Source organism: Leptidea sinapis, chromosome 5 (genome assembly GCF_905404315.1).
Source record: "Leptidea sinapis chromosome 5, ilLepSina1.1, whole genome shotgun sequence".
NCBI lineage: Eukaryota > Metazoa > Arthropoda > Insecta > Lepidoptera > Pieridae > Leptidea > Leptidea sinapis.
The window spans coordinates 5,333,652-5,357,373 of record NC_066269.1 but is presented as its reverse complement, the minus strand read 5'-3'; the positions used below and the strand labels follow the sequence as shown (position 1 = coordinate 5,357,373).

The following is a 23,722-nucleotide window of genomic DNA, read 5'->3' as shown; positions in this document are numbered from 1 at the left end:
GAAAGCAAGGGGAAGCCCTGGCAGTTAGCCTGGATATAGCGAAGGTCTTTGATCGTGTATGGCACAAGGCGCTCCTCTAAAAACTTCCATCATTTGGGCTTCCCGATAGCTGGTGAAGCTTGAACATACTATCATACTTATAGCATACTTATGCTCTTACTTGTTTGTATTAGCTATGTCATGAAATGAAATTTATTTATTGCCTCGAATACAGTATACATTATAGATTTTAATTTTATTTTAGTGTCTTCTATTCGGCTAAAACTTTTATTATTAATTTTATAATTATGACTTAGAATAGATGCGGGTGTGTCCATTATTAACATATATATAACCGGCTTTTCAGACTAAAGTACTTCGACCCGGCGCTGGCGGAGGGCGCCGCAGAGGAGGCAGGCGCGTGCGCAATAGAGGGAGGGGAGGAGGGTGCGGGCAGCGGGGAGCCCTCGCCACGTCACCAGCAGTGGGTGACCGACATACAGCACGTGGTGGACACGCAGGCGGTGAGCGATCTACTGAGCGCTTTATTGAAATAGATCTTTTTATATATGCATTGTCATTAAATTGCAATAAGTTTAACCCCCATATTCATAATGGTCCGCTAACTTTAAACAGCCGCTAAGGAGTGTGTTTTCTCGTTCTGACTTAGGTCAATAGAAGAAGACAGAGTGAGAATTAGCAATGCTTTAAGTTAGCAGACTATTATGAATAAGGGGGTTTATATTTTACAAGCTTATAATTGGACGTAGTTTCTGAGAAACGTTCCAAGCCACAAACATCACATTTTAAGGAATTCGTGTTTAAAGTTTTATAAATATTAGTGTATTCCATACACGTGGGTTGGGCTACTGAGTCGTGATATCATTTAAAGAGTGACAGTAGGGCTGCCATTTTTTGTTAGGCCGTTAATATGAATCACGTGACCAGTTTTGTGTTCTTAACTCAATTTCGATATTATTGTGGTTTGAAATAACGTCCAATTATATATGCAACTAGATTACGATTGTTATTGAATCGCCACACTAGTGGGAGATTGTATCGCGGGATTAAATAGAGCTATTAGATAAACAATTAACCGTTTAACTTGGCAGCCATCATTTGGCATTTCTATGGCAAATTTTGAAGATAATAGCAATTTAATTAAATAACTACAAATTAAAATTAATACTAAATTTAAAAGAAAGTCGTAATGTGTAATGATTTTTCCGACTTATTATACAGGGTGTCCCAAAACTCAACGATAACCTGGTACCGGGCGAGAGGCCAAGGTATACCAGTTATGAAAAAAATAAGAAAAAAAATCTATGTCACTTAGTCAAGCGATGATAGACATTTTTCGAAAATGTTAAAAATTTGACACCCTTTGTCGCATTTTTAGGTACTGTGATCGCAATTTTCACAATTTTACAGTGATTTTTTTAATAATGTTATCACAAATGAAAGTAATAATCATTGTTAACTAAGTAAAATAAATTAAATTTTGACGAGTTATGGTTTATAAAATTTATGTCAGTCAACTTTGACACTCTACGTTGGAAAAAAAATGTACTACACTACCTATGGCAAATTTTTTTTAAAAGATGGCCCATTTAGTCTAGATTTCAAAATAGTACAACACTTGCCACTTTTCTTGCCAATAAACCTGCTATTTCGTATGATATGCGTAGGGATCCCTCAGTAAAAAAAAATACCTGATATTCTTTTGTTTGAAAAGTTCGAAGTCTCCATTGTTTGTAATGAACAAAAATGATAAAAAGAAATGGATAGTAGTTATGGTATTTGTCAAAACGAGACGTCACTATCCGTCTCACTCACAACGACTCATCAGTCGTTCATAATAACATTTAGTACGCATCGTTTCTTCGTTTACTGCGCTTCTCTCGTAATCGTGTTACTTTCGTACTATCGACTTTGGCTTGTGTTACCCTGGACTTGATACTCTATCCGTACTTGACGACTCTGGCTTTGTTTTTTGGACTTTGTGCTGTGCAAACTGTGTGTGAACAACATGCCGCATTTGTACACACCGCAAGAGTATGCAAATATGCATCTTATCTACGGTGAGTGCCATTGTAATGCCTCTGCGGCAGCTCGACTGTATCGGGAGAGGTACCCGAATGTGGAGCGGCACCCAGATTATCGTGTCTTCCTAAATGTGCACGCATCATACTCGAAAGGACGATTACCCAGTGCTCGTATATCTGGTGGGAGACCTCAAGGAAACTACGACGCTGAAGTTGAAAATGACCCCAGTACCTCAGTACGATCGATTGAAATTGCAACGGGTGTGGCGAAGAGTACCGCACATCGAATTTTAAAACGATACGATTTTCATCCTTACCATGTACAACGTGTGCAGAGCTTGTTACCACGTGATCACGCACCCAGAGTTGATTTCTGCAGAACCATGTTAGCGAAAATTCGTGAAGATCCGGATTTTCTAAATAAAGTTTTGTGGACTGACGAATCGACATTTAAAAGAGATGGTTATTTAAACTTACATAACCTTCATAGTTGGCATACGGAAAACCCGCATTGGATGCGTGAGGATCGATCCCAATACCAATTTAAAGTCAACATGTGGACAGGAATATTAAATGGTCAAATAATTGGACCATTTGAATTCACTGAAAATTTAGATGGCGCCACCTACTTGCATTTTCTTCAAAATGATTTGCCGACATTGCTAGAAGATTTACCACTCAACATCTACAGAGAAATATGGTATCAACAAGATGGTTGCCCAGCACATTATGCCCGGCCTGTAAGAGAATATTTAAACGAATTATATCCCGGTAAATGGATCGGACGCCTTGGACCAATTTCATGGCCCCCTCGGTCCCCAGACCTGAATCCAGTAGATTTTTTTACTGGGGATGCATAAAAGAAAAGGTCTACTCAAAACCAATTCAAAATGTAACAGAATTGCGCCAAAAATTGATGCAGCATCAGAAGAAATCAATGCGAGGAGATTTGCAAGACTGGTGAACAGGTCATTTCTGAGGCGATGCAGAGCTTGTATTCGTGCTGGAGGGAAACAATTTGAGCATCTGCTTTAATTTTAGGATAATAAAGTGTTACGATAATTTACCGTTTTATTTTGATTAAATTTTCCATGAGTTCCTTTCGCAAAAAATACGAAATAGCAGTTTTATTGGCAAGAAAAGTGGCAAGTGTTGTACTATTTTGAAATCTAGACTAAATGGGCCATCTTTTAAAAAAACTTGCCATAGGTCACTACCTACAGTAGTACATTTTTTCAAAAATATATGTCAGTCAAAGTTGACTGACATAAATTTTATAAACCATAACTCGTCAAAATTTAATTTATTTTACTTAGTTAACAATGATTATTACTTTCATTTGTGGTTACCATTAATAGCACTGTTATTTGAGATAACATTATTAAAAAAATCACTGTAAAATTGTGAAAATTGCGATCACAGTACCTAAAAATGCGACAAAGGGTGTCAAATTTTTAACATTTTCGAAAAATGTCTGGCATCGCTTGACTAAGTGACATAGATTTTTTTTCTTATTTTTTTCATAACTGGTATACCTTGGCCTCTCGCCCGGTACCAGGTTATCGTTGAGTTTTGGGACACCCTGTATATGCTAATAATAAAAAAAAATAACATTGTTGTTGCAGGCGGCAATTTCGCAACAAAGCACACCTCAGCATCAGCTGTATGAGCAACAGCTGCAGCAACAATATCAGCAACAATACCAGCAACAGCAAATGAGCGAGAGTTACTCGGAGCAGCGTGATGAAAATACTTGGCATGATCAGGTTGAGTTAATACTAGACTAGTTTAAATTTTTTACTGTAGATACTTGTTTTTAAAAAATAATAAGTAATATTTAAAAAAAACTAAAAAATCCCGCTTTAATAAAAAAAAACCAAACAAAAGAGTAGAAAATATTTTTCAATAAGTTTAACTGAGGATTATTGTGATTAACAAAAAAATATATGTTCATTGTAAAAAAGCAGATAAAGTAAAGGTAGTCATTTTCAAAATATTTTAAAAAGCATCCCCCACCCTTTTCACAATAAATACTGTTTTTTTGGTCGCCACACCCATCCTTATCGAAAATTATTTTTTACTTTTTCGTTTGGTTTTCTATAAAGTAAGTGTTTTTAGTATTTATTTTGAGTGTTTTCAATCTTAAAACAATCATAATTTCTTAGCAACGATTTTTTTTTTATGGAATAGGAGAACAAACGAGCGTACGGGTCGGTCACCTGTTGTTAAGTGATCACCGCCGCCCACAATCTCTTGCAACACCAGAGGAATCACAGGAACGTTGCCGGCCTTTAAGGAAGGTGTATGCGCTTTTTTTGAAGGTACCCATGTCGTATCGTCCCTGAAACACCGCACAAGGAAGCTCATTCCACAGCTTCGTAGTACGTGGAAGAAAGCTCCTGTGGAGGACCGAGGACCACACATCCAGATGGTGAGGATGATATCCTAACTTGTGGCGTGTCGTGCGAAGGTGGAATTCGGCGGCAGGAATCAGGTTAAACAGCTCTTCGGAACACTCCCCGTGATAAACGCGGTAGAAGACACACAATGAAGCGACTTCTCTACGCAACTCCAAGTGATCCAGCCGTTCACAGAGCACTGGGGTCCCCCACAATTCGAGCTGCTCTACGTTGCACGCGGTCAAATGGATCGAGCTGATACTGGGGTGCGCCAGACCAGAGATGACAGCAATAATCCATGTGTGGCCGGACCTGCGCTTTGTAGAGCGCTAGTATGTGGGCCGGCTTGAAGTATTGCCGTGCTCTATTAATGACGCCCAGTTTCTTTGAAGCCAATTTGGCTTTGCCCTCCAGATGACCATGAAATAGGCAATCGCTCGAGATTTCGAGACCCAGTATTCCGATACTAGGCGAGGCTTTAAGGGAAGTGTTGTCGAAGAGCGGTGATACGATAAATGGGGTTTTTTTTGTGGTAAACGCGCAAACTTGAGTCTTCTGGGGGTTAAATTGGACAAGGTTCAATTTACCCCATTCCGCGACCTTCTCAAGAGAGGACTCGATAGAAGACACAAGTTTCTCCCGGCACTGTTCGTCGATTTCCCGAGAGATGCCGTATACAAGGGCCATGCGACCTGCATGTGCTGTCGACACCACCAGTGCTGTCGTCTGCATAGCAATGAATGTTGGAAGTGTCCAACATATCATTGATATGCAGAAGAAACAGCGTGGGAGATAGCACACAGCCTTGGGGCACTCCAGCATTCACGGGCTTCGGGTTCGAGCAATGTCCGTCGACAACGACCTGTATGCTGCGCCCAGTGAGGAAGCTGGAGGTCCACTTGCACAAGCTCTCGGGAATCCCAAATGATGGAAGTTTTGAGAGGAGCGCCTTGTGCCATACACGATCAAAGGCTTTCGCTATATTCAGGCTAACTGCCAGGCCTACCCCTTGCTATCAATAGCCGCAGCCTATCTATGTGTTAGGTATACCAGAAGATCACCTGCCGACCGACCATGGCGAAAGCCGTATTGTCGGTCGTTGATCAACTGGTGACCTTCTAGGTATACCAAGAGCTGACGGCTAATTATACTCTCCATGATTTTGGAGAGCAGGGAGGTAATAGCAATAGGCCTGTAGTTTGCCGGATCCGAACTGTCTCCATTTTTTTGGATCGGATGGACAAGGGCTGACTTCCATGAGTCAGGGACTACGCCTTTAGAATAAGAGTGCCGGAATATACGCGTTAGCACCGGCGTCAACTCAGGGGCACACGTTCTAAGCACGATTGGAGAAATGCCATCCTACCCGCTCGACTTCCTGACGTCCAACGAAAACAGAGTTCAGGCATACAGCTCTGACACCGCGGGATGGTCGGCGGTGTTTTTCCGTTGTCGTCAAGAGTCGAGTTGGAAACGAAAAGAGCGCACAAGAGATCGGCTTTCTCTTTTGCCGTATGGGCCAGGGTGTCATTCCTCATGTGCAACGGCGGCATGGACGGCTGGCTGAAGTTACCAAGACCAGCTTTCGACACCGACCAGAACTTGCGAGTTCGGGCGATTTGCCGCTTAAAAAATCTGGAGGCACGGTTGTATTTCCTCTTAAGAACTATGCAGTTCGGATCCTTTGTGCCCAGCGCCGCAACCCAAGTTCGATACGCCTGTTTTTTGCAGTCAGATGCTGCTTTAACTGATGCATCGAACCAGGGCGCTGTGATCTGCCACCGATCGGTACTACAGAGGTTGGTATAAAAATATCCATGCCCTGTAGTATCACATCGGCTACTGCGACGGCGCAGGCACTAGGATCATCCGAAGGAAAACCAACCCTGCCCCAAGGGTAGATGCAAAAAAGGAACGCATCCTATCCCAATCTGCTGACTTGTAGTGCCAAACGCGGCGGGTCGCTGGTGGTCTACGACGTTGGCGTCGGATAGGCACTACACTCCTGACTAGGCAATGGTCGGACGTTCCGAGAGGGGCGTCGACAAAGACCTGGTAACCATAGGGATGTGTAGTCAGCAGAAGATCCAATGGATGATGGGGGGAATGGCCACAGGTCCTCGACACTAACCTATGCGAAACATAGCGGCACTAGGCCGCTACTTCACGCCGGTATTCTGTGCGAGTGTGGTAATTAACCCGGACGAGTCTGGCCCGATTGTGCTGACGTCAAAAGACGGCAGCGTGACTCTCCCACTTCTAAAACGAATAGTTACTTTTTGTTATAAGGACAATAGCCGGTATCGGATAAAAAAACGGTAATCCTGAAGATTGTTGTAAGGATAATGGAACAGACATTTAAATTATTCCATGGTGTTCAGGTTTTGGTTGGCCTGCCCAGTGGCATATAGGTATGTGCAATAAATAGATCTCGTTGTGCTCCTCTCGATATATCGGGATACCGCAAAGGTCTATTCTTGGACCGTTACATTTTCTAATTTATATTAATGATCTGCCTTGTGTTGTAGAAACGCACCATCTTCCACCTTCGCACGACACGCCATAAGTTAGGTTATCATTCCCACCATGTGGATGTGTGGCGGTCCTCCACAGTGCGGTTTTCAAGGAGCTTTCTTCCACGTACTACAAAGCTGTGGAATGAGCTTCCTTGTGCGGTGATTCCGGGACGATACGACATGGGTACCTTCAAAAAAAGCGCGTACACCTTCCTTAAAGGCCGGCAACGCTCTTGTGATTCCTCTGGTGTTGCAAGAGAATGTGGCGGTGATTACTTAACACCAGGTGACCCGTACGCTCGTTTGTCCTCCTATTCCATAAAAAAAAAGAAAACTTCATATTCAAAGTTTAATTTTTTTCCATTTCTTCATATTAAAATTCATTTCAACGAACGTATGGCGAAGTAGACAATCCTCTCTATAAGAAAAACGAGTTACGAGTGGGGTGCTGACATCAGGCTTTTTAATTTCATAAATATTTTTAATCTTAATGGCTGAAGTTCTAGCGCCCATACTTATCAGATTTGAAGGTATATTTTTAGAAAAGGATTTGGCTTTCAATAACTGATGCAGAAACATTGAATAAACATAATATTTGACTTTTCATCAGACAGGGTCTTTCAGTGGTTGGATTGTTAATGAGTGAGTAGGAGGAGCTCGGTGGTAAACTTTGGTGGTGATCAACGTTTATGTTCCGGTTCCAGAGCGTGCCGCCGCCGCCTGTGCCCACGTACGAGCCCTACGAGCTCAGGGAGGAGGCGCCCTACCCCGCGCAGTACGGACAGACGGTGGACGCGGCGCCCGACCCAGCCCAGACTTACCCGGAGCCCTACGCCTGGCCGCAGGACACGCACTACGGCTACCAAGACGTATGTACAATGGCAACAATATCGCTTAGTGAAGATTCATTGCTTACATGACATAAGAAAGGTAGTGACAGTTGTTAGAAAGAAAATGTTGGCGAACTTTGTTCATGTGGAGAGAGGACGGATGAAAGAATATTGAGTGCACAAATTTATAGCTGATTTTTTAACTGTCTTAAAATATCACAAAAAAAATCAAATACATATTCTAGATGTAGATTTATGTAGTAGTATAGATATTTTGAGAGTCAGTAAGTGGTGCTTGTATATCTTGCAACTGGCTGGTTCAAATCCTTAATTGACATTATCAAATGATATTTAAAAACGTTTAAAATGACTAATAACTTGGGCGCGTTATTTATCTCGTATCCCTCGAAGTGTATTTTCTTATTAGTTTCGGTGTTTCAACTGCGCGGATTTCCTAGTATCGTTTTGGTTCTGTTCGTATGTGTGTAGTGTAAGTGTGAGTGTGTAACGGCTTGTCTGGGGGCAGGGCGGCGTGCGGCGGCGGCGCGGCCGGCCCGCCCCCGCGGAGGTGGCCCCCCTGCCCCGCGCCCCGCCGCCGCCCCGCGCCCCGCGCCGCTCGCGAGAGTCGCTCAGCGTCGGAGACTCGCCGCTCTTTCGGCCGCTGGTGTTCAACGGCACCTTCCCCATCGACGAGCCGTGCGACGTGGACGCGGATGAACTCGACGACGACGTAGACGACATCGATTACAATGACTCCCCGTCGCCTCCTCCCGCGCGCCATATAGAGCGTAGCATGCGAATACTAGAAAGCATGCTCGCCCGCCACGCCGGCGTGTACGTGCGGCGCGGGGCCGGGCCGCGCACGTTCCCGACGGACGAGCCGTGCGGGGCGGGGGGCGAGCCGCGCATGCGCCGCCGTGCCCCGCACGCGGCCTACTACGTGGCCGGACCCAAGACGTACGACATCGACGAGCCAATCTTGTACTGAGGAGCCATTCGGATCACTTTTTTTTTCAAATATGAAAACAGTGTACAAACTTGATTCGTATTTGGCCGCTTACACTGAGGGGCCGCGCGCGGTTAATATTTATTGACGTGGCTAGTGACTAAATACTCAGCGTGCATTCATATCTGTTTTTTCCACGTCACAAATAAAGTAGTGGTCTTTTGTACACTAGTATAGTAACTTCAAAGTCCGTCTCCCAAAAATCACGCACGTACATAGCTGTATTGTAATAGACTTCTTACGAATAGATTACAGATCTGAAATGTTTTGTACAAATGTATTTTAGATATTCACTGAACTAGGAGTATAAGTATATAACAACTTATTTAAGTATCACTCAAGGGCTGCAAAAATGCTTGAAAAGCCTAGGAAGTTAATTTAAACTGACTTATTTTTAACAAATACGCACATGAATTAGTAAACAACGTAAAGTTTTGTAACTTTTTTTTTGTTCATCCTCTTTTTTGACTGTCACATGATATGTATATTAGTGGAAACTTTATTGTTGTGTTTACAATCTTTTATGTATCTTTGTAAATGTTTCAGTGTTTGTTTCTCAAAATATTTGTAATTGATTTGTAGTTGTGATTTAACATCATATGTGGTTCTCGTGGGTATTAAAAGAGCTGATTGATTATATTGTTCATGATTTGTTTGTTAGTTTGCTTGCGATCAGGCCCGCGTAATCGTTCGCCCCGCCCACCGCAGCTGTATCGCCGCTGGTGCGACAAAAATATCTCTATATGCTCTTTGCCTCGTGTAATTTACTAGTGAGGCACTGCCACCAAGCGGAATATAGGGACTTGATTAATATTAGAGGGATTGATCATATTATTTTTTTAAATTACAAGCTTTTATTTGTATATATAGTAGATATCCAGTATGTATATGAAGTATTGCTATAGGTTTTGTTAAGAAGTAGAGAATAATTTATCGATTGTGAAATAACTTCATCAATTACATTCATATTAAGCAATAGAACCGAGTTTACTTAGTAGGTATTTAAGCCGAGTTATTTATTTATTTATTCAATAAAAACAAATGGTCACATACATAAATTGTTTACATAAATAGGATATTAAATCTAGACTTATAGTTCCCTAATTTTTATATAGATACCATTTAGATTACCAATATAGATATAAAAGTTAGTAAGATAGATACAACTAACAATATTTTTCTAAATTTGGTCACAGATTTTTTGAATGTATGGTTACAGCATTTTTAAATGACGCTAATGATCGAAACGTAAAAAGGTCTAAGTGGCAAAGTTCAGTATCCATATAATTACACACTCTTCTGATAAAACAATTTTTAACATAAACGGTCCTGCTATGCGGAATGCTGAATAACGGTTTATTATAGTTATTTATGTAACTGCTGTGTAATAAGGGGTATTAAAACACAAATGTGGATTTATCTCACGAGGCGAAGCCAAATTGGCTTCAAAGAAACTGGGCGTCATTAATAGAGCACGGCAATACTTCAAGCCGGCCCACATACTAGCGCTCTACAAAGCGCAGGTCCGGCCACACATGGAGTATTGCTGTCATCTCTGGTCTGGCGCACCCCAGTATCAGCTCGATCCATTTGACTGCGTGCAACGCAGAGCAGCTCGAATTGTCGGGGACCCAGTGCCCTGTGAACGGCTGGATCACTTGGCGTTGCGTAGAGACGTCGCTTCATTGTGTGTCTTCTACCGCATTTATCACGGGGAGTGTTCCGAAGAGCTGTTTAACCTGATTCCTGCCGCCGAATTCCACCTTCGCACGACACGCCACAAGTTAGGATATCATCCTCACCATCTGGATGTGTGGCGGTCCTCCACAGTGCGGTTTTCAAGGAGCTTTCTTCCACGTACTACAAAGCTGTGGAATGAGCTTCCTTGTGCGGTGTTTCCGGGACGATACGACATGGGTACCTTCAAAAAAAGCACGTACACCTTCCTTAAAGGCCGGCAACGCTCCTGTGATTCCTCTGGTGTTGCAAGAGATTGTGGGCGGCGGTGATCACTTAACAACAGGTGACCCGTACGCTCGTTTGTCCTCCTATTCCATAAAAAGAAAAAAAAGTTGCATAAAAGACTTTATCTACACCCAGAATATGAATCCTCTAAAAGATCCTGAAACAGTTAGCTTACTGCTAACATTAAATGAGCCAGTCCTAGTAGCAACCTAATATCATCCATTACTGATTATATACAAATAAACTAAGTATTAATGAAAGAATTATTTGTTTTAGTAGTAATTTACATTTTGTATAGTGCAATAATTAAAATTCTCTTGAATATTGTGTTCCTTTGCAGCGTTTAAAATACATCGCTCATTTTTTGTAAACAAAACAATATGAATATCGAAGTAAAATAGCGGGGATTCGAATAACCTACTTTTTTTTTACGGCGCGTGACGTTCTTGTAGTGTGGAACGCGCGTAAACGAAAATGTTTTTTTTTTTGAAATTCATACAGATACCACGCATCGAGCAATAAGAATGTGGCTGTCTGTTGAAACTCTCAAAGAGTTGAGCATGAAGGGATTGCAAAAAAAATAAGGAGTGTTGTTATGAAATTCAGTACAACATTACAACACTCGTTTGGATGATGTAATGGTTATTAGAACATTGGGTGTTTTAATGTTGGCAATAAGCTAACTGTTTTAGAATCTTTAATAGAGGATTTAAAGCATGGGTGTAGATAAACACATTTACGCTCTGGGGTACTCTAGATGATTGTAATGTTATGCAAAAGAGCTGGAACGTCAATCACGTTATTGAGAATTTGGAAAAATAATATAGAAATTATGTAATAATATACATAATACTATTACAATCTTAAGTATAAACAATCCACATTTAACAGTTACTTGTTACTTCGCATTAACCGATTGGGTGATTTTGGCCTTTCTCTGACATCAAGCAGTAATATGCAAGTATTATTGTGTTTCTGTGTAAGAGGCGCTAGTGACATTATTAGGCTAATAATTCTTAACATCTCACGACTCAATGAGTGCAATTGTGATGCTCTACTGAATTTTGTCTTCGATCAAGATTTGTAATGGGCGGGGCGTATCCCTCACAATCACACCTTGCTTTACAGCTTCAATGATCAATGTGTGGATGTTGGCTTTGACATTTAATTATACGTATATTATATTATTGTATCTAATTTATGTGAATCTATTTATTTACTGTACGTAATGGATGTAGGCACAAATAAACCGTAGCTATTTTATTTTATAAGAGAATGTGATACAATCTAAATTGTTACGTTAGGTAATACATTCAATAAAATTATTGACAGCATTATAGTCATTTCATTTTTGGCAAGCTTTTCAGTATAACCCGAACTGCTTAGTGAAAGTTTTATTCCATCAGTGTGATATATTTGATTTTAACTTTTATGCACAAATTACTTTAAGTTAATCATTCGTATTAATTTGAAACGTGTGTGCGGAAGGGCTACGGAGATAACGGACCGGCAGAGGAACCCCCCCGTGCCATCCGCCTGCCGGGCGCTGCGCCCTCGCGCCCCCATCTCTATGACGACGATGTCCGCCCACCCAGCGCCGACGTAAGTAGCAACTCCTACCACGACACAAACTGCTTTACATAGCTGACTTTAAGGCTCCTTCTACACGACGCTGAAACCGCACCGGCACCGCTTCGAAACCGCGCGCGCACCGCATTCATACCAAGTTAAATAGTAAAGCAAAAATTGGGTAAATCATTGTCCATGAAACTAAAATTTGTCTGATTTTAATATTATAATTACATTTTTACACATTGTTTATAGCATAAATAAAATAAGGAAGAAAAGGATTTATTACGATTCATGCAATTTTACATATACATATTTGGCTAACATTAATATGACAGCAAATATACCTCTATATCTACCAAATTGATATATATTAGAAAAAACTGCGACAAAGTTTTAGATGAATTGATATAAGCTAAGCTATGACGACACATACAGGAGTATGGCGAGTTACACTAAAGTAAGATGTTTGTACATTTCTTTTGTAAAAAAATCTATAATGAAAATTTATCATACTTACTTGTAGAGCTTCATATGAAAGTATTTTTATTCGTATTCTAATATTTTTATACAAAATAGGATTTGATATAACTTATTGAACGTCGAAATCTATATAGATAGATATCGAAAAATTTATGCCTCAGACCTGGGATAAACGAACACACGAAACTCAGCGGGCTTCTTTTTCTAGTAGAACTCTTTCACTTTATAATACACGTATGAATACAAGCGGAGGTGACGTAATAGTACGTGCAATTGCAACACAAAATGGCGCCGGCGCGGCTCCGGCGTTGTGAACACGAAGTTTAACCGATGTTGTGTGCCCGGCAGCAGACAGACCGCGAGTCCGAGACTCCGAAGCCGAGCAGCAAGGGCACGGAGGGCGGCAAAGCGGAGGACGGCGGGAAGAAAGGAGGCGGTTGGTTCGGCGGAATCCTCAACAAGCTGTCTCTGCGCCCGCCCAACCAGATGATACTGCCGGATGACAAGAACCCTACCGTAAGAGACAACATTTCAAAATTCCCGATGATCATTTGAGTTTCCTCATATTTATCATGCTCACTGTTAAATTTGTCACTGCACACTCTAAAACTCTTGCATGATTGTAAATATCCCATTTGTCTTTTTATATAAAAACTTCCTGTCACATTGTTTGTCCGGGATGAACTCCCTAAACCACTGACCAGAGAACTTCTGAGATACACAAATAAAAATTTGAAATCATAATTTTATGAACGATGCGGGATTCGAAAGCGCGACCTCTCGCGTTCCGTGCGAGCGCACTTCCAACTGTGCCAACCGTTCGAGTGACGTATCGTTAATAAAATCTTGTACGCTTTGTTCAACTCTCAGGTTGTGGCTTCATCGACAGGATCTATTTTACAGTTCACATCAACCTGCTCAACCCCAATATCTGCATATTAGGAAATTGACTTGAGATATCTCAGAATTTTTTTTAACACACAGTTTGGCAGGTCTGGCACGGTTAATTATATAATTATTACAAGAACAGGTAAAAACAAAATAATTATTATAATTTCGGAATTAACAAAAAAAGTTTTATATTTACTTGTACTATTATATATTATTTGCTAAAAGTGTTGAATACAAATATAGTTTAAAAAAAATTCGTTTGTCAGATCGTGTGGGATGAGAACACCAAGCGCTGGGTGAACCGCGACGGTGGAAGTGACGACGTGACGCAACCGCTGCCGCCGCCTCCCGCCGCTCCGCCCGCACTCCTGTATGTACACGGCCCTTAATGCTGACAGTTACTACGAAAGACGAGACTAGACTCGAAGGACCAATTATTTTAAATGCTTCTTAACGGATTAGTACGCGTGTATATAACTGAGTATTAATATTTATTCTTATTTTAATTAAATTGAATCAATAATACATGGGTATAATACTAATTACCGAAATAATTAATGTCAATATTATGTTGTAATTATATTACATGCGATTTAAGCCTTTTAAAATTATGGTATTTAGGTATTGATTTCCACATTAAAATTAACATTGAACAGACTTTAAATAAAAAAGGATACTTGAGGTAAAGGTGAGGGTAATACAACATTTGTTTTTGAGCTAAAATATTTTTTGTTATTATGATATAATATCCCTGCAATGGTTTGTATTATCACACCTACTTGTTCACTGTGAGACATCATTAACTTACTTAGTACTTCTATTTTGATTTATTTACATTAATTTGAGATGTATTATTTTCAATAAATAAATGCAATACAATGTCTGTTCGTATTCGCAGGGCGACGTCAACTCCGCTGCAGTCGCCGGGCGCGCTGGTCGCGGGAGGTGCCAACCTGTACAAGATGCAGCGCGGCAGGAGTGAGTTATGTTTTACCTATACAGGGTGGTTTTTTGAGAAGGGCGGTGATGGCCAAGTCGGAAACTAGGGACTTAGAGGAAAGGAGTCATGCCCTCGATTTATAAGAACCAATAACTGCATATTTAGTTCTTTAAAATTTTTTTGAACTTTTGACGGAATTTTTTGTGAATAGACAATGAAACAGAACACAATTAAAAAAAAAACTAAATGTCATAGACATGTCAGTATGTTTGACAGACCGCCTTTTGCCGCTCTGTACTACAGCGTCCCACAGTCTCAGATGTAATTTTATTTAGAGCCTTTTAATAAATAATTAGTTAACATTTAATAATTTAAATTTCTTCATTTTTCATTAATCCCTTCCTGGAGACCTTCAACACAAACAGAAATCGACCCAAATAATTTTTCAACAAAAACAAATACACCTGTATTATTGGACCAATGGACTCTGTTGCTGATAAGGATCAATCTTTCAACTGTATACTATGTTATTATGCTTGAATATGTCTGTTTGTTTCCTAAAATGAATAAATAATCATGAAATAAAACCAGATATCAAGAAGTCGTACGTGGACGTGTTCAACCCGGGTGGTGCGGCCGCGCAGGCTCCACCCACCGCGCTGGCCCCGCCCACCGCCCTGGCCCCGCCCTCCGCGCCCGGACCGCCCCCCGCGTACTTCGTGCCCGCCCCCGCGCCGCTCCAGGTACGTCCTCGCTGTGATATGTATTAAGATAAAACACTTTTAAAGGATTAAAACGCGTGTAATTGTAACTGTTTTTACATTCGATTTTTTAAAAATGTGCATTTTCATCTGCAGGCCCCCTGAAAAGACCAGAGGGCCTACCATCAACTTTAAATAAGCGATGCGATTCCTATGCAGTTCAGTTTACCAAATGCCAACCAGTTTGCCAGTGTACCAAAATGCGTACCATGAAGTGCCTTTTACTGAATGGCGTTTGGATCGCTTATGAAGAATGAACGAAATAAATTTGTCTGTGGTCCGCGGTGTGAGAAGAAGGTGACGCTCTACAGTCGTTGCATAAGTTTGTCTCCCTTACTCGAACCATATGCGTTGCGTTTCGAAACCTAAAATGATATGATTTTAGCGGTTTTTTGGCGTTGAAAATACTAAACATACATTTTTAAATTGCGCTTTAAAGCGTCAAATTATAAACCACTAAGCCCTTTTTTAAATAATAGTAATATAAGTAAATATAGTTCTTTGAATTACAAATGAAATTTTTGCTAAGGTGTTTTCGTAAAAATAACGAGCTATAAATGCACCTCGTTTGATGATTGATTTGACAGGACCACAGAGTACATTTTTTGAGAGAGGCTATAGCCCGGGCCCTTACTGCCTCGTCTTTAGTATTTTCATTTTTGGTATTTTTTTTTGTATTTTGTTTTACAAGAAAGTACAATAAAGTACTCATCTTTCATCAATAAAATTTTCCTTTCCTGTATGTTTTTCACTATTTTTTAAAAGTTATTATCAATACGATTCACTTTCCTCTAAGGTAACAACTTTTTTCGAATAGCTCACTTTGACACATAAGCTATCCAGTTTAGGTTGAAATATTACCTCATGGTACTAATGAATGAACGAACTAGATTAGTTTGCGATTCAATTGACATCATTGCGATTTAGTCAGTTGATTTGACGTCAACCTAAATTAGATGGCTCTAAACACGTCGTGGTACGAAATAGCAAAGCAGTTAATTTTAGGTTGTCAATTGAATCGCTATAAGAGTTCATGGTAGGCCCGCTGAAAATTCAAATTCAAATATTTTTATTCAAAATAGGATGTGAAATCACTTATTGAAAGTCAACAAAACTACCACCCATTCCAAAATGAATGCCTCAGGCCTGAGAAGAATGGGCGCAACAAACTCAGCGGGCTTTTTTTTTCTCATCAAAAATATGTTTTACAATTAAAGTAACATTTACATAGTAACAAAGTAACATTGTACAATTAAACTTATTATTTAATAGCCTGAGGGCGGTCGCTCCATTCCCAATCTGTGGTACCATTAAGAAAGTCATTTATGTTATAGTAACCTTTACCACAAAAACGTTTTTTAACAATTCTTTTGAATAACGTAATAAAGAAAGGTCTTAGAACGTCGGGTTACCTAAAATAAAAATGTTACTTTTACGCAAAAATCTAACACGCGTTTTAATCCTTCAAAAGTATTCTATTTAAATGTGTAACACCGCGTTAATGAAAGAAAATACTTTGATATGTATGCTATTGAGACTCAAGATGTTGTCTCATAGTTATCACAATGCCGCTCCGATTGTTGGTATTTTAAGAATGTTTAGCAGCACTGCATTATAATAGGAGGTATCACTTACTATTACTTCTCTCTTCACTCGTACATCAAAAGAACTGAGAATATTTCTGATTGATTCACCAAAGGGATAATGTTAGCGATTATCATACATTTTCCCGCCCGACACCACGACGGCGACTGGTTGCGCCACCGTGGTGTCCTGGTGACATATAGCCCTTACGGCCGTATTATCGTGTCCGTGCCAGCGGCCACCGGCGGGCGGCACGCGCCTGGTGTCGATGCCGCCCTCGCCCCGCGCGCCCCCCGCCCTCCCCGCACGCTCCATACACCAGGTACCCCTCCCTCGTCCCGATTACCGATCATTCTATTATAATTTATTTAGTGTAAAGTACGTAATGCGCATATATTTCGTATTTGTTGAAGGTAGTATTATGAGTCAGTGCAGATGATTCCTGATTATTATGTAGTTTTTTTTATATATATAAGAGGGGGCAAACGGGCAAGAGGCTCACGGGATGGCGACAGATGAGGCAACCGCCCATGGACATTCGCAACATCAGGTGTCAATAAATGCGTTGCCGGCCTTTAAGGTGGGAGTATGCTCTTTTCTTGAAGGTCCCCCCTAAGTCGTATGGGTTCGGGTAAACCGCAGCCGGTAATTGATTCCACAAAGTGGCTGTGCAGTATTGTGTAGTGCTAGTAATTTCTACTACTGCTTAGTTATTAATGGAATACCGGTCTACGTCATCGCAGTCACCTACGTCATGGCATGTGTAGACGTCAACTTAGTTATTCTAGAACCTATGTATGCTATAGAAGGCTCTCATATTTTTGTGTTGTGTTTTCACCGCATATTCGCTAGCTTTAGTTCACTGCGTGTGAACAAGGCCTTAGCTGACTACCTAATCAATTGTGAACCACGTGTTTAGTCGTAATAACTAAGTACTTTCAAGGATTAAAACGCGTGTAATTGTAACTGTATTTTTACATAAACTATAAATAAGAGTTAAATAAATAAATTAGAAAAAATTTACTTTTACATAAACACGTTTTGTAAAAATTACAGTTAGAATTACATGTGTTTTAATCCCTTAGAAAGTATTTTATTCATATTTAAATACTAATAGTCGTGTTAATTAGAGAAAATATATTATTCATTCATTCATAGTCAGTAGGGGTCATCGGTTCATAGCAGGCGTAGTGGGACATATCCTTAAGGATCAACTTATTAAGCGTCAACAAATGTAAGTTGACGCTGTGTGGAGATGCCAATGACCTGTATAAATACCACTGGACAGGCTGTTCCATATGTTTGACAGTTTTTTGTGCCTATTAGAAGCGCCTTCGCGAGCGTCCAGAGAACTAATTTTGACGTATCAAACAAATGGCTGCGAAAGAAGCGTACAGTACTCTGAAGTATTTTTGCAATTTTAATTAATTTCGTTGGTTTTCCGTGTTATTTATACTTATAGAAACAACGTAATAAAGTACACATTTTTTTGTAAATAGTTTTCCAACATATATCCGTGTTTGCTGAGGTTGTCATCACTAGTTTTAGTACCGCAGACTCACTACATGGCCAACAGCGCCAAAATGGCGATTATCAAACAGGCACAAAAGCACTTTGATAGCCGCCAGTTACGTATATAGTAGAGGTCAGTGGGAGTACCTAATGGTTGTTTTGATTGTGCAGCACGAGAGCGACCCCCTCGACGACACGTTGCGCAGTGGCATCTAGCACCAGCGCACTTCAACTATCACTGGACTGATTGGAACACCCGTCTTCGATTATTGCTCTGTCTGATAGAGGAGCGCGCTGTCCAACCGTTTCTGTTCCAGTTTGTGTAAGCTCCAGTTAGTTCCACTGTATGGTCTCATATTTACAATATTATGTACATTTTGTATGCAACGATTCGTATCATAATTAGCGTTATATAAAAAAAAATAAGTGAGCGACGCGTCATGCTACCCTGTGAACACGGAAATATCTTCATCGATAACAGAATATTATAAAGTTTTTATTACTACAACGAGAAATATTCGTTCACTCAAAAGTGAGGTTAAAATAAAATCCTTTAGAAATAGTTAAACAGCTATACTGTACTATATTTGTAATAAAAATATATTTATCTTGTTCTTCATTATTTATCTATATATTATGTCTGATACTACTTCCCTGCTCTGTGGGTTTTTATTTTCTTAAAACATGTCACTACTCGTACTGTAGCATGTCTAATATTCGTGCATTCAAATATTTTAATAAGTATCAATGAGCTGTTAATAGTACCTAAATTCCTTCCCAAATATGGCCTCGTCGCTTATGAACTCATTATTGTGACGAGTGTGGAGTTCTGTCATTTAGTCGTGGTTGTATTGTAATGTTATCATGTAACACTGTACAGGGTCCAAATATGATGTCGGGTTAATTTTATTTAATAGTTGATTTATGACTATCGAACAGCAAATATTTAGATTGTTTCTCACAGGGTACGTATAGATCGGTCCACTGCAACTTTTACCTACAGACAGTTAACATTGAGGCAACGACTGTTCACAAACTACTTCACCAATACAGTCACACAGACCAGACAGTTCTCACTCTTCTATGTAATGAATGCATATGTATGCAACCCTGTTATCTAAGTATTTGTTGATCCACGCTCCAATATGTAATTATTGAGGAAATATCGGAACCATGCACTCTATGGTCTATGCCCCACTGCGTGACAGCTGACACACATGGCAGCCGACATAGAGTAGCGACATGGGTGAGTTAATAAACCTAAGCGCACTCGACCATCGCAAACTATCTATTATTAGTATCTATTATTATAATTAAAATGGTAAATATATTAGGAATTAATTTTGTCGGAAAGTTTAGTATTATAATGAATTATTGTTTGTTTTATTATTATAGCTAATTCAAATTGGGCGTATATAATATATTATTATTTAATATACAAAGGTGCATTCGGTTCTTATACAAAATAATTAAATTATTTCGTTGCTATCTTATACTGTTTAAATATAAATATATTTTGTTTTTGTACAGACAGACAGATGGGTTTAGTTTATCGTAAAGTGGGAGGATGTAGATAGTAGATGAGCCGGGCCCGGCGTGTATAATGTATCTGTATATTATGTGATGACTTGGAATGTATTATAGTGATTCAATATTGTCAAATATTTAAATAAATTGTTTACGTTAATGCTTATTTGCTGTTTTATTTGATTACTGGAGCCCGGACATGCTGTCTCGATCTGCAGTTCATTACGGAAGTAAGTGGCTATCCAAGCCTGCCCAGTTTGAGTGGTAACACATCACGTGACCTACATGGCTACACCTATTCTACTCTATTCAAATACGTGCTGTTTGACAGATGTCATTTTCCCCCGTCTGAATACCTCGTATTACGTCATCAAGTGTATTCTGTCGTGAGACAGTAAGATACGACATGGGTACCTTCAAATAAAGCGTACCTATACACTTTCCTAAAGCTGCGCCGTGTTTTCATGTTAGTTAACATTAAAACATGTTTTATAAACAGATTAGGGGTGTGGCTAAACACTTTTTTAAATAAAACATCTTAACATGTTAACGCGCGAAATGCATAACATCACCTGCGTTCGCCTGCGGGGAGGGAAATTAACGCTTAATTTGTTAGCCTTCACTGAATGAAGACTAACTATCATTCGTAGCTAGCGATACATCTATTTGGTTTGTTAGTCATGGAGTGGAATAAAGAAAATACTTTGTTTTTTATCAAAGACTGGTTCTTTGGGATGTTACATTGGTAGATCATAAAAATAAATACAAAAGCTGGTTTCACTTTTTCGGGACTTATGTTTGAAATGAAACAAAAACAGGTGCAGCGGACGGACTGTTTTGCTATTAAGTTTTTTTAACATGTTTTGTTAAAAAATTGGGGCCTGGCTTAAAAGGCCGGAGACGCTCCTGTAGCCGTAGTAAGTACATCTATTAGGATTAGCGTACCGCATTACGATTCCGTCGTATTACCTGTGCTTGTATCTCAGGGTCTGCTGACACGTTGTACAAAAGCAATTCAAGTTTTGCTCTTCACCCAATAACTAGCAGATACCTTATTAACTTTCTGCAAGCTACTCCACACTTAACAATGCTTTTTTTACTGCAACAACTTAGTAAGTAAATTAATGCTAGAAGGTTAAGACGTAAACTTAGGTTTACCCGGGTATAACCAATGTGCTTTGGTTAAAGTCCGCAATTGAAATCAACTTTATTTTGTATTCACCGCTTACCCGTATACATCTAGGTCTACCCTTCCACTGGTTGCTGGTCTCGGGATGGCGGGCCATATCCGACATCCTCTTCGTATTTTTTGTTTATAATAAAATACTTCCTACTTATAGGTACTTTGTAATGATCGTATGATGCAACACCTAACATTACCCAGCCAGTTGGGTTCACCTAGATGTATGCGGATTAACGCCCAATACAATTTAATGTTGCTTAAACTTTCGAACTTTACCCAAAGCGCTTGGATAATACTTCTCTGCCTTTTCTGCCCCACCGGCCATCTGTCTGCCGAGTTATGTGCCCTACCCACTACCACTAAAGTTTCGCAACCATCTGGTCTATGTTGTACTACTTTGGTTCTTCTACGGATCTCCTCATTTCTGATTCGATATCGCAGGGAAACTCCGAACATCTAAGCTTTCTCATCAGGCCCATAGTTAGCGACCATGTCTGCGAACCTTAACTTACGTATAAGTATCCTATTTCCATAACAATTCTTTGACGTTTCCTTTACAGTTGTTTATTTTTATTGATTTATTTATTGTTGGAAACGAAATACCTTAAGCAATTTTTATTCTTTGAAGGCATACAAATACACATAAATACAATTTAAATTAGTATATTTATATATTATTATAGATAGGCAAGATAGACACGCACCTGTATTTAAACAATCAATTCGTTAACAATGAAGAATGGCGTTAAAATAACCAGTTTCTAGACTATGTAGTTTAGAAACCGTTTATTTGAATGTTCAGACAAACACTTAAGTGTAGGTAACATAGAAGTGGAGTGCTGTCGCAGGCTACTCCTCCAGCAGCGCCGTGTCGTTGATGGTGGCGGCCGCTATGAACTGCATCACGGACAAGGAGAGCGTGGCCGCCACCAGCCCCACCATCACCAGCGAGCATGCCACCAGCCCCTTGCTCACACCCATTTGCCGCGCCTGGTCTTCTACCAGCCTGGTACTCTCATCTTTATACTTTCATTGTTAACATAACACATTTTATATTAGTATACCACTATAAGTAGACGTTCTGACTAAGGTCAAAATATTATTACGTAACAATGACAGATACAGAGTAAAGCCTTTATATCTGTCACGTTGCATAATGCCCATTATCTATCATAAGTTAAATTCAGTGAAGACTGTCTCTTATCCCTGTCTGTGATAAAACCACGATTAGAGAAGAATAGAATTATATGATCTTAGACTTATAAATAATTATTAGTCTAGCTGATAAGATTTCTAAATATGTTTTTTTTGGAAAGAAAGAAAATACGTTTACGTATTTAGAACTTTACTTACTTTGAAATAAAAGTTAGATGAAGTTCTTCGAAACCTTCCACGTAAACAACTTATTCCAGAATATCAGATTTGTTTTCGGAAAGATTCAACCATCGATCAAGTCCATAAAATAACCAGCATAATGGAAAAGGCACTAGAAGAGAAGAAAGTTTGTCCCACAGTATTTTTAGATGTCGCGCAAGCTTTTGATAAAGTTTGGCAGGAAGGACTTATGCACAAACTAAGAAATAAGCTTCCCAAGCAGTTTGCAGATATTACAAGTATCTAATCGTATTTCACTCACAGTGTTTTGAGTCAGACAAGATGATGCATTGTCTGAAATAAGAGAAATAAAAGCTGGAGCACTACAGGGTAGTGTCCTAGGTCCGTTTCTTTATTTATTTTATAGGTACCTGTGATATCCCGGAGCTAGAAATTAATACCATTGCAACTTCTGCAGACGACAAAGCTGTAATAGTAGATACCACTGTTTTTCTTGGAATAACGTTAGATGCCAAACTCCAATGGGGCCCTCATATACCTAAACAACTTATTTAGCAGACTTAGTTCTGCTGCATATGCAGTAAAAAAAACTGAAACTGCAAGATTTGAGACTTGCAAGACTGGGATAATGCTGATGATATCGATACTATTTTTGTGTTGCAGAAAAGAGCTATTTGGGGAATTTATGATATGGGACCAAGAGAGTCACTTAGATCTAAATTTAAAGACTTTGAAACTATGACTGAAAGTTCTTGGTACCATATTAATATCAAAATATTGGCTCGCGCGGCTATGCAGGTTAATTCGTGTCAGACATGTGCTCGCGCGGCTGCCGTGCGTAATTTGTACGCACCTTAAGGCTAGATTGTATTAACTTTGTCGAAAGTCCATCGGACTATCAGATCATAGTAGATCGTAAGCGATCTTCTCTCCCACCCCCAGCACACAGCCGTTCCGAGGTTCGAGTTTCCTTAATTGTCGGAGGTATAACTGCTCCATAACAATAGTCCCGGAGTACTGGGTCTCGAAATCTCGAACGATTACAAATCCCGCGCTCATTTGGAAGGCAAAGACTAATTGCCTTCGAAGAAACTGGAGGTCATACCTAATATTTAGAGCAAGGCAATACTTCAAGCCAGCCCACATTCTAGCACACAGAGCGCATGTCCGGCGACATAATATGGAATATGTTGTCAG

The 23,722-nt window shown here is 39.8% G+C and overlaps 1 protein-coding gene across 3 annotated transcripts in view; it reads left to right on the top strand.

Annotated features, from left to right (window-relative positions):
* Positions 1-20,173, top strand: part of LOC126964482 (uncharacterized) — a 49,533-nt gene extending 29,360 nt beyond the window's left edge. For 2 of the 3 annotated variants that reach the window (XM_050807627.1, XM_050807625.1), the window contains 9 exons: positions 347-503; positions 3,650-3,790; positions 7,644-7,808; positions 12,229-12,342; positions 13,141-13,308; positions 13,950-14,053; positions 14,582-14,661; positions 15,215-15,366; positions 18,652-20,173. In XM_050807627.1, the coding sequence (XP_050663584.1) occupies positions 347-503; positions 3,650-3,790; positions 7,644-7,808; positions 12,229-12,342; positions 13,141-13,308; positions 13,950-14,053; positions 14,582-14,661; positions 15,215-15,366; positions 18,652-18,696 (1,126 nt within the window). In that variant the 3' untranslated portion in view covers positions 18,697-20,173. The remainder of the gene's footprint in view (positions 1-346; positions 504-3,649; positions 3,791-7,643; positions 7,809-12,228; positions 12,343-13,140; positions 13,309-13,949; positions 14,054-14,581; positions 14,662-15,214; positions 15,367-18,651) is intronic. The other variant, XM_050807626.1, reaches the window with a different exon arrangement.
* The last annotated feature ends 3,549 nt before the right edge of the window (positions 20,174-23,722 follow it).